This window comes from Coccinella septempunctata, chromosome 7, assembly GCF_907165205.1.
Source record: "Coccinella septempunctata chromosome 7, icCocSept1.1, whole genome shotgun sequence".
In the NCBI taxonomy this organism is placed as follows: domain Eukaryota; kingdom Metazoa; phylum Arthropoda; class Insecta; order Coleoptera; family Coccinellidae; genus Coccinella; species Coccinella septempunctata.
In genome coordinates this window covers 2,814,834-2,826,627 of record NC_058195.1, presented here as the reverse complement: position 1 = coordinate 2,826,627, position 11,794 = coordinate 2,814,834, and the positions used below count along the sequence as shown (strand labels likewise).

At 39.5% G+C, this 11,794-nt stretch overlaps 1 protein-coding gene and 1 non-coding gene across 2 annotated transcripts in view; one reads left to right on the top strand and one right to left on the bottom strand.

The window, feature by feature from the left end:
* The first annotated feature begins 972 nt into the window (after nucleotides 1–972).
* Nucleotides 973–11,794, top strand: part of LOC123317296 (transcription factor hamlet-like) — a 96,913-nt gene continuing 86,091 nt past the window's right edge. The window contains exon 1 of the mRNA XM_044903750.1: nucleotides 973–1,314. Within this exon, the coding sequence (XP_044759685.1) occupies nucleotides 1,275–1,314 (40 nt within the window). The 5' untranslated portion in view covers nucleotides 973–1,274. The remainder of the gene's footprint in view (nucleotides 1,315–11,794) is intronic.
* Nucleotides 8,135–8,216, bottom strand: Trnas-uga. Its single transcript has one exon. It is a non-coding gene; the product is annotated as a tRNA-Ser (tRNA).

The window sequence follows — 11,794 nt, the reverse complement described above, 5'->3', positions numbered from 1 at the left end:
GGTGATGGGAATATCTCAAAACGTCGCTCCGATTTCATTTATGGTTTTTCAACAGGCTGCATCTCGGCTCTAAACCGAGCCGATTCGGAAGAAATGATATTGGAAAAAAGTGTTTCTTTTGACATCAAGAATCTACTGTTAAAATAGTCAAACACTCGCTCTGCCTACGCCGAACAGCGGTTGAAAACTTCCCAAATGGACTACATCAGTGTACAGCCGTTGACGGCCGCCATATAGTTTGAAAAACTTGACCACATAAAACATAGCCCTTCAACTAACAAATCATCCACAGCAATACCATTTCTTCGAGAAAGAGTACATGTTGAACATAGTTTCGTTCTCATATGACCGCGTTAGAGCAACACAACTACTACCTCGACGGAAATGGAACGAAGTAATGGTTGTAATCTAGCAGAATAACTCTGTCCCCCTGCTGAAATTTGAGAATTTGGGCAATTGGATATATACTTCCACTTTCACTTTGAAATTGAATCGAGTTGAAGCTTGTTTACTGCCAGATGGCGCTAGGGAGTATTGCTTCTCACTAGCGACTACTGGAATCGAATAAATGGACCATTTACGTCGGAGTGAGAGTCGTGTTGCTCTGACTATGCTCAGCATCTACTCCTTCTCGTCGGAATGGTGCGCTACGTCTGGATCAATTCTCATTTCTCTTTCAGAGCATGGGGAAGTTCCCACCCCCGACTGGAAGGGCGAGCAACCCCCGGTGTCATCCCTCCTGCGTCGGAGATAAACGCCCGGAAAATCCGGATCTGCGGCTCCGGGAGAGGTTACCGGACTGTCCCGGACTATCGACCGACATCGTCCCGATGCTCTTATCTACCTATGCCGTTGGCGTGGCATCGCGGTAGGCGGCGCGATGCGCAAACAGATGCGCGAGGACAAAAGAAACCGTCGCGACCTACGCGATCCGCGACAGGTGAAACCGAAGGAGAGAAACAAAAGAAGATCGCGGTGTCGCTTATTGCGACACACGCCGCCCGCGACCCGCATCAAAAATTACGGCACACACGGTCCGCACCGCGGAATGATAAAACATGACAGCGAGCGGACGTCTCTGATTGGTGGGGTCGGGCATGAAAAAAGACGATCGCCGGTCCTATTGTCTTCGTCCGCGGACCTCTTGCGATCCCGACCGGAGGATGTGACGTTAGTTCTTTTTGACATGGAACCGCCGATATCGCGAATTCTGTGATCTTACTCGGTTCGCTTTGATCTTCGCCGACGCCGCTCTGTGATACTCCCTGGGGACCATGAGATCTAAATCGATCGCCAGAAGGTTGACGTCTCAAGGTAGGAATCTTCATCTTCACATAACTATATCCAAATTAGCAAAATCCTTTTATTTCATGGGATAATGTTTACCTTCAGTACACTCAAATATTCCTTAAAACTGTGGAACCAAATTCAAGATATTCCTGCAGAAACTCAAATTTCCAGAATCCTACCACAAATATTTGAAATGAAACTTTTACTTTCACTTTTCCAAAAAACCGCATCATTAAATTTGTTTATGCCTTTCTCGGTAAAAGCTACAGCATTTCATTGAGGAGTTCAAATAATAGTCCTAGAAATATTTTTGAAATCAGAATACCATAGATTCGGGTGACTTGGGACGATTGTTGAATTCAACTTGTCGTATTTTCAAAAGGTGACCTATTTTTATCTGAAAAAGATGTTCGTAATGCTCAATGACTCGGACTATTGATTAGGATATATACCATGCATCAGAATTCGGATATAAATTTTGAAAAAAATAAAATATACTTGTCCCAGGTCATCCACCGATTTGGGAGGCTTGGGACACAAGGAAATCTATTGATTTCTCAACTCTCAAATGAAATAGGTTACTTGGGACGGTGTATAGTTCTGAAAAATTAGAATTTGTGGTTATATAGTTGAAATTCGGTAAGGAAATTAAATGATAAACCCCTATTACAGCGAAAGTAAATATATTGCAACTCAAATTTAAAAAAACTAAACAAAACAAGGGAACTTTTCTTCTTTCATCATTTGGTGATTTTTTCGTGGAAATAACACAAATAATAATATCCTGCGAAAAATCGGCATAGTTCCTGCTGCCAATGCACCGCTTCTATCTATTCGGCATTGATTCAAGTCACCCTATGAAACAACAAAAAAAATTAATGAGATCCGTGTTGCCGTTTGATTTTTAAACAACCTTGTTTCATGACATATCTGATATCCCACGTATCCAGAAAAAAAATTCACATGCACAAAGTGAAACACATGTACAGAACACAGAAAGTATATAAGGGCTATAAAAAACGCGCTTTTACTCTCCTGAATTCGTTAATTTTTCCTGTCAATTCAAACGCTCTGGTCACGGCAAACTCAATAGGAATTAATTGTTGAACTTACTGAAAAGACGCTACACAATCTTATAAGTTTGTCCCTTCACTCATGAATGTTAGGAAACAAAGAAATCTGCAAGGGGGTAATTGCCACAAGTTACAGGACTGTCCCAAGTCACACGAATCTACCGGTATTTCCTTTCTCAAAAAACATTCCCAATCGCTTTTGAAGACCCTGTATAATATAATGAAGAAAGGATACAGAAAGTAATAATGAATTCATAAAAGAATTCCAAAATTTGAAAACAAACATGAAATGTGTCATGAAAATCTTAACGTATTCTCAAATTTATATTCAGTTCATTTCTAGATCAGGAAGATTCGGCAATTTTTAAATGCTTCACCACGTTCTGAATTGTTGAATGGGGAAGAGAGTTTAGTAAAACGTTGTTCGAAAAGCAGTATCTTCAATTTAAAGAAAAGAAAGAAGCCAAAAGTGAGGCTGGAATTTTTTTTCTCGAATTTCAATGTATCAAAGATTATGGGGAAATTCGAGTTAAACTTCGGATGCAATAGATTTTTATATATATTCTGAGAATCCTCATTCGATCTGCAATTTTTTCTCCACAGTTAAATTTATCGTCATTGTTCGCCATTATTTTCGGTAAAATGAATCAGTGGTCCATCTCGGGAAAAACAATATACATGTTTACCAGTCCATTAACCATGGAATTATCTAGCATGCGGCTGTTGTGTCATCGTCCTTCATTGTTCAGTGAAAATGATACGATGGAAGTTATCGCGGTATGTCTCACAAGTATCGCGAGATTGTGCAGAGAAAACGTTCGATGTTATCGATGCTGACTTCATTCATTTCTACACGAGAATTGATCATAGGTCCTGACTTGAATGACAACGAAATCTTGTTCTTTTGGATATCCAAGTCGTGTGTTTGGAATTTCATATGAAAATTTTTTTCAAGCGGTTGTTTTACGACTAAAAATACTCTGCTAAAAATTTCTACTCCGATTGCAAATTGGTGAATGCGCTGGTTATGACTGATAGTTGAAACTGATCGAAAATATTTCCAATGGATTCGACTTTTTACTCCATATTTTGACAGCACACTTCTCATATCATTGATGTGACCTTTTCAGGCTAGAAACATCGAAGAAATAATCGAAATTTCAGTGAAAATTGCATGCCATTCTGGTAGCCCTGATATGGATTTTTACGGTACAATCGATTCACATTTCAATGGTCAATATCGAAGGATATCTCCTCAATAAGTGCGAGAAACTTATCCGCAAGAAAAAATTTAGTTGAGTTTGTGCGAGAACCCAATATCTATTCTCCAAATACGTATTTTCCAGAATATCCACCACGAATAGGAATACTGTAAAGGTCTCATTATTCATTCCGAAAACTATCCGTGCAAAATAACGGCCATTAAACTCGAAACACGAAACTAAACTTCGAACCATTACAATACTTGCAGTATCTCGGATTTCATTGAGGCTCATCTATAAATACCTACACATAACCAATAAAATATCATCTCTCCTACACCATTATTTGCTACGCGTCATTCCTTCGTTTTAACGAGGATTTTCTGGAAACCATCATGTCATGTTCATCGCTGCCCTGTTTGTTTGACGAGACTGGAAATGCTAATAATTCTGCTAAACCGTCGGGTAAAAATAGAAGTTGCTAGATCTAATTCAGGATCGTTTTTTATTGAACGCAAAACATTCGTTTTCCTTAGCGGGAAAGTCATTGCTGGGATTGGGTGAAAAATTGGAAAATCTCGATTTAAATGTCATCAATATAATACTATTTATACCTAATAAGTGGTGTGGAAAGCAGAACACCCAGTATTAAAGAATTTAATGCAATTAGATTTCTTGCAGCATCAGTATTTTAGGAAATGAATTTGTCAACTTTATGAAGCTGTAGCAGCCAGAAAAGGAAAATTAGACATATGCTGATTTTTTTGATGATAGACGGATATTTTGAAAATAGAAAATCTGACGTGATCCTACGTTCATGAACGTAGGAAATTACTGGGTACATCCACATGAAAACCACCCAAAAAGTATTCAAGTTTTCGATACAGCTGGCTATAATGACCAAAACTGAAAGTAGAACTGAAAAGACCTTAACTGATCAAGATAGAAACATATCTCAACCCATCGAACTTCTAGTCTAGCTTAGCTTCGCATTGACGATTCATTTAATATCTAACCTCCAATCGAGTCCACAGCAGCTGCATCCGAAATCTCAAAAGGCAATCAATGCACTTTCAAGATCAGACAAGAGCCTGAACGATCGAAGAACAAAGATAATACCAACTGTGGACTAAAACATTAGGGGAGATCGACAATTTGCTGACTCCAAATCGTGAGCACATTCATATGCTTCGTTTTTTTTTCAATGGCGAATCGTTAACAATCGATTGTTTTCTTGCGCTAACAGACCGTTAGAAATCTAGAACGCTTCCGCCTGCCCACACTGGTCCTTATCTTCCTGATGCTGTTAGAATCGTATCTCGAGGAGTTATTGTTGAAGATATTGTTTCTTGGAGTAACACGTAGGTTGTGTGGAACAGTTTACAAATATCTGCGAGTTATTGGATTGAACACAAAACATTTCCACATCTTACGAATCTAAACAACTCTCGTTAGAATAGAACATTTTCAGATAACACAAACAATAATAACATCGTTATTACTATGGTTCTGGAAATTACTTTAGTTGCTGTTAAACGGTTCTTTTTCAGTTCTTGTGGGTTGTCGCAGAGCATACGAGGATATATTGAAAAATTCTTAGCCTACTATAGAACCAAACAAGTTGGATACATTTTTTATTATAGCAACGTCTCTAGACCTTTCAGAAAAAATGTTTCTTCTTGCTCTCCACAGCTTTTATTATCTCCTCGTTGGAGGATGGATTAGATGGAGCCAAATCTGGTGAATAGGGGAGAGTTTTAGTAATTCAAACCCTATATCACGAATTTTTTGCATGGCAACATGAGATTTGTGTGCAGGGGCATTGTCCCTCAAAAACAAAACACCTTTGGATAGCTTTCCGCGTCTTTTCCTTTTAATTTTTTCCCGTTTTAGCCCAATTCGACGGTCTGATAAAATCATGTCATGAACTGCATCGATATTCTCGAGGACTGACACAGAAACTGGCCTTCCCGATCGGTCATCATCTTCAATGGAAAATTCACCACTTTTGAAGCTTGCAGTCCAATTTTTCACGGTCGCATACGAAGGACATTGATCACCAAGGGTATTAAGCATATCTTCGTAAATCTGCTTACCTCTTAAACCTTTTAAATACAGGTACTTGATGATGGCTCCATACTCCAATTTTTCGATTTTCACAATTTAGGTGGACATCTTCTTTCTTTTGATTTATTGCGTAACTCTGGTTTACTTTTTTGACCTCAAACTTTACACTGACACTTCTGATGAGTTATCGTTCGTTGCTATGGTAACGCAATCTATTTTTATGCATGGATCTGGTCTAGGATAACTAGATATCAATACATCCTCGTACAGTTGATCGAATCTTTCTGTTATTGGAGTTACATTAAAATGAAAAGGTATTATGAGTTTTAAGAGGAAGATTTGTTGACTACCTTTCCCTCCTCTGGTCCATCACCGTGGAGCACCTTGCTTCGCACGGGATGCATCCCGAGGGGCCTTTCGAAATCAAAAGATGAATAGGATTCATCCGGTATAAACAATCCGCCCGTTTCTCGACCAGTTCGCGCGTTTCCTGCGTCTGTCGCGGCCTCCTCAGATCAAAACAGATATATACTATGGTACGCATCCTCCTCCGCTTTCATTATCGTCTCGTCTCATTATTTTTCACGTTATCCGAGATTCTCCGTTTGTCTCTGTCCGAATGAATGGATATCCTGCTTTTTCATTCGGATGAATGAAATTTTTAAATGGTGTTATTTCTCTGGGGTACGCTGCTTTTGTGCGATCGTCTGATGGTTGATGAGGTAGTCTGACCTAATTTTTCGATGGGTTCGGTAGCTCAAGGAGTCAGTATGGGTATGGGTAGGTGTGTGGGTACTATGGGATAAGTCCTGAACACTTGGATTCTGTGTTATACAGGGTGACTCTCTGACTTGTACATCTATACAAACAGTAGATTCTTGAGGTCCAAAGGAACACTTTTTTTCTATACCATTTGTTTCGATTCGGCCCTGATAAAAAGATCTATTTTAAGTTTTCCTTCTACCACTTTCCAAGACTGACAGTTGATGCATGTTTCTATAATTTTATCAACACTCAAGATGCTAGTCTTTCAGAGTTCAAGTACTTCGTTATACTGCTCTTATTATGTGATATTTGGGAAGAGGACCATATATATGCCAAGCGTTCAACTTAAAGAAGTATCTAATGATAAAAGTAATGTTCCTAACAATCACTCTAATTGATCCTAAACGTCTATAATTCAACTGCCTCCTAATTATGACAACATATTAGTAAAAGTGGTTGGATAAGATGTGGATCTTAAACTTTGTTTCATAATGTGATTTCTTTATACATTTCTGGCCTCAGCAGAAGTTTCTGCCACCTGAAATTTGTGTTGTGAACAAAACAGCTTCTGTTTTATCTGTTTCTATTATTGGTGTGTCTATGCTATAAATGATGTCGAAGATGAGTTTACCAATGTGATACGTCCACTATCAACAAATTTATTTATCCTGATCAGGTTGGAAGTTGTTAGTTATGACAATTTCACCATTCTTTGGGTAAAGAGTAAACAGTTTATGAGTTGGTGAGATTCTTATGGAAAAAGTCACACTTTTTTTAATATTTTTGCTGAGGAGGCCCTTCAAAAAAATCCTAACCATTTTTGATTTTGCCAATGTGAGTAGTGCTTTAATACAGCTTGGTGTTGGGCCGAAAATGTACAGGGTGTTTATGAAAAGACCATCAAGATCTTAGTCAAAATATAACTCATATTGAGATATCGATATCACCTTGCTCAAAGATGAAGTTCTTTGATTCCTTTTCATGTGTGAGACGCTGTATATCAAATTCCCGCACTGAATCTTCGTGAAGCCTTCCTAGTACATAAAGTGGAGTAGACGTATATAAAAGTCAATTACGTATAAATCACACTCAACAATGGGTCGTTAATTCAGGAGAAAATAATGATCTCATTTAAAAAAAAAATTATTATGTCCTTATCGACATTATTACTGACTTCTTGAGGTTAGTCCACATTGGTCAGGCACCATATTTCTCGGCTGTAAAGGATTTATGACGCTCTCTATTGAATCATTTTGCTATCATTGAAAGCAGGAAGATATTTGCATGATTTTATATCTTCTAGATTGGTTTATTGGGGGATATCAATAGGAGAGAACAATTGAACCGTTAAACCAATTATTTGTTCAATAAATGTTAATGTGGCAGTATTTATTTGGAGTATTTTCATGGGGAAATTCATCGTGTAATTAGTTTGGAGAAGGATTAATCGCTGAATAAGAAGAGTAATCTCTATAACTATTATTCTTCAGTGAACACCCTGTATTATTCTCTCTATGCCACCCTGAAACGTTGACCAATTCATGTAGAAATCTGCAGAAAATACTATTTCAAAATTTGGATGTTTTACATGATTTAATTTACTCATAAACCGATGCACAATTACTTTAATCCAATCAGGTAATTCATAATTAGCATCATAGACGATAGAGCCTTGTAGACAATCAAGTAAAATGAAAAATTTTCAATAGAACGAGTTCCCAAAAAAAAAAATAAAGCCGCTGCGGACAGGATTCGAACCTGTGCGGGTAGAACCCAATGGATTTCAAGTCCATCTCCTTAACCACTCGGACACCGCAGCTCTGTTCATGTGCCTAGTTTGGATGAAAATCAACGCAGATGCTCCTTTTTTGTTAAAAAGGCAAAAAACGGCTTCTCCCATCACATCCATTTCCACCATAGTAGAGAATTTTCTATCCACCCCCCGCTGAGAAATCCCAAACGTCGAAGATAGGTTATCAACCCCTGTCGCACCGCCCTTTGTTACATACATCATGCCGCGGCTTTTAGGCGTGAAAAGCACAAGAGGACCGAGTGAACTTCACCACCGCCAACTTCTGAGAGAATTCCAAGTTTGTCGCAGCTCACGCGATATGGCCATCGCACGCGAATCCTGCCATATTGTCCTCCGTGTCGCCGATAAGATTGTCCGGTGGCGTGTCACGTGATTTAAGAGTCACCTCGTCCACCCTGCACAGGGACGTCGCAGTAGCTGATGCCTACCGTCTGAATCTTACTCCGAAGTCTGAGATAAGAGGTTGCATGAAAGAGACGAAGAGAGGAACGTGGCTGCCTTAGGTCATGTAGCAATGTATCCGACCTTTAGTACTAGGAAATCGTCCAATGTATATGGTGTTTCACGCACAACAATCATGAGACCATCAAACGATTATTTTCCAACAAGATGGCGCATGACCTTACATTATATTCATTCTGAAACAACGTGAGTCCTTAGCCAGAATAAAGAAACTTTCAACACACAGATAAAGAAATATTTTCTATGAGGTTGAGGGCAGATTTCTGGTATTACGGACCTGTCCCTCGCAATTTTCTTGTGAGGCCTACCGCTGCCATCTCGTGTCTACAAAAGGCAATCAGATATGTATAAAGATAAGGCAGCAGCAATGAATATTCAGCGTTGATCTCTACTAAAGATAAAGATGCTATCTAATCAATTTGGATTCAATTTAACTTCTGGAAAGTGACCACCTGACGTTTATTTTGAGGCATGAGGAGTGGAGGCCACTTTCAGTTTTGAAACCTTTATAAAACTTGGTTATCATTTGGTCCAAGGGGTAATTGGTTCTTGAAAATATTAGGATCTTGTCAGGATTTCAAGACAAGAAGTGATTTCAAGACAAGACAAGAAATTTTACCTCAATACCAAGATTTCCTGTAAGGAAAATATGATATTTTAACATGAAATACCTATTTCTATTCATTGCACACATTTTTTTTGTTGAAAGTCCAATTGGAATCTAGATTTGCAATTTTTCATTTCAGGCATAAACTCTTTTTATGTTCTTGCATGGAAACATTATACTTGTTTCCACCTGAATTTCGAAAGAATAACAGAATTTCTTTCTGTCAGTATTACCACTAGTACCTACCACTATCATTGGTGGATGCTGCTGCTTTTTCCTTTTAGTCCGCTTTCGCAGCTTGGTTTCAGATTCATCATTTTCACTCGCATTAGTCGCTTTAGTTTCACTGATCATTTTATATTTTTACTGAAACTTACGTTTCTTTTTATTGCTTGTTAGTGAATATTCTGAATCAGAATCGGAGCCAAATGGCTCAGCAGACGTTCTGTTTACTGAAGAGTCGATGTCACTTCTGGTGACATAAGACTACCACTTTGTGATAATGGAGAGTAGGTATAGAAAAGAGTTGCAGTTCACTGCAAAGCCGACTGGAAGGTTGATGACGTAGAAGGTGGCAAAGTCAAGCTCAATTGACAGATCTGGGTTCGTCAGCAGTGGTGTATCGATAGACAATAGTAATAGGTAAAGTAAAAAAAAAGATAATCAAAACTGACTGCAATTTTTGTGCCAAAACGTTGTTATTATTTAAATTGCACTGCTTGATTATATGATAGTTACGACAATGCGCGTTTGTGTGACGTGGCGGGGGATGTAACGAAGCTTAATATTTTCCTATTGGGCCTTATTTCTAAAATCTCTTGGTAATAATGAGCTCACTCAACTAAACGGGGAAAAGTTCGTACGGTGTTGCTGTTTAATCAAGGAATTTCAAGATCTTGAAATTTCTTCAGTCGAGACAAGATTTAATGTTTCAAGAAAACGTCTAGACAAGATTCCTTTGAATTTTGTGACTCTTTCCCAAGACAAGAAGAGAAGTTTGTTATCAAGACAAGAATTCTTGTGATGATAATTGAAACATTCACAGCTTCTTCGCCGAAGAAGTCTACGTCATTTGAGGGAGCATTGATGAACATAACGACATCAACGCCACCAACGTAGACCCGCTACCAACTTCACACCGGATGCCGGACATCGCAAACGCGGAAACGCATGAAACCGCCTCATTATAAATTCAAATCGGCGCCGAGAACAAAACGCTCGGCGCGAAACACAGATTCGAACCCGCATAACCGAAATATTTATCGCGCAATTATTGTAACTCGATTGTTGGCAATCACAATCGAAATTACCATATCGAAACTGCCCGAATAGATTATGCTGCCTTTATTGAACTTGCACCGGCCGACTATCGATTCCCATTCGGCCAACTAAGCCGCACTTCCGCCATTACAAGTTGTAAATTCGCGAAGGTGAATCAAACGAATTGTTGTCCATAACAAAACGGCCAAAATCGAATACATCCAGACCGGGGGGAGGGAGGGGAGACGTCGGCGTCGGCGGCGACCACCACCGGCGGCACACAGTCCCCACACACACGCGTTCAAAGCGTCACGGGTGAGTCCCCGTGTCACAAACAGGCCCGCCAACCGTAGCCGCACAAAGCGCGAAGTTGGCTGTGCATATAGTCCTCATTCAACTATCGACCAATGGTCACTTCATAACTTTGAATCGACTGTCACATTGTCGAAACTTTATTCATCGCGAGATATGGCCAAATTGGGTTTATCACTGGAGCTGACGCCCGGGCTGAATGGGCGTTTTTAACCCCGGACGGTTTTGCATTCAAGCCGCCCACCGTGCAGAATGTATACACGGAATTTCTATTTATGGTATGTGTATGGCTGAATTCCGAAACGCACAATGGATTTCCGATTACGGTCAGTTGCAAGGGACGCCGTCATATCGCCCATTCAAATTGGGGATATTGCGTTGTTGTGTATCCCTTCTCCTGGTGGCCCTGGAAATCTACGGTTCGACCTGCAGTCTAACAGGAACTAAAGACCTTTCTACCGCTCCTAGTGGCAGAAAGCAGAAATTCTATATTCTACTACAGTGAAATTACCATTTAGTCTAAGGCTAAACCTCCGGAAAATAACGCACTTGAAAATTTTTCGTGGTCTTTGGTCTCGTGGGCATTACTAGTAGTAGTTTTTCCAATCAGATCTTCTGGGGAGACCATGAGATGAAGATTTGAAAGACCTGAGCAAGTTAAAAGTGAATTTGGGTGGTCTTTAGTCTTGAGGGCATCACTAGTAGTAGTCTCCTCAATCAGATCTTTTGAGGAGATCATGAGCTGAAGATTTGAAAGACCTGTGCAAGTTAAAAGTGAATTTGGGTGGTCTTTAGTCTCGTGGGCATCACTAGTAGTAGTCTTTTCAATCAGATCTTTTGAGGAGACCATGAGATGAAGATTTGAAGGACCTTTGCAAGTTAAAAGTGGATTTGGGTGGTCTTTAGTCTCGTGGGCATCACTAGTAGTAGTTTTTCCAATCAG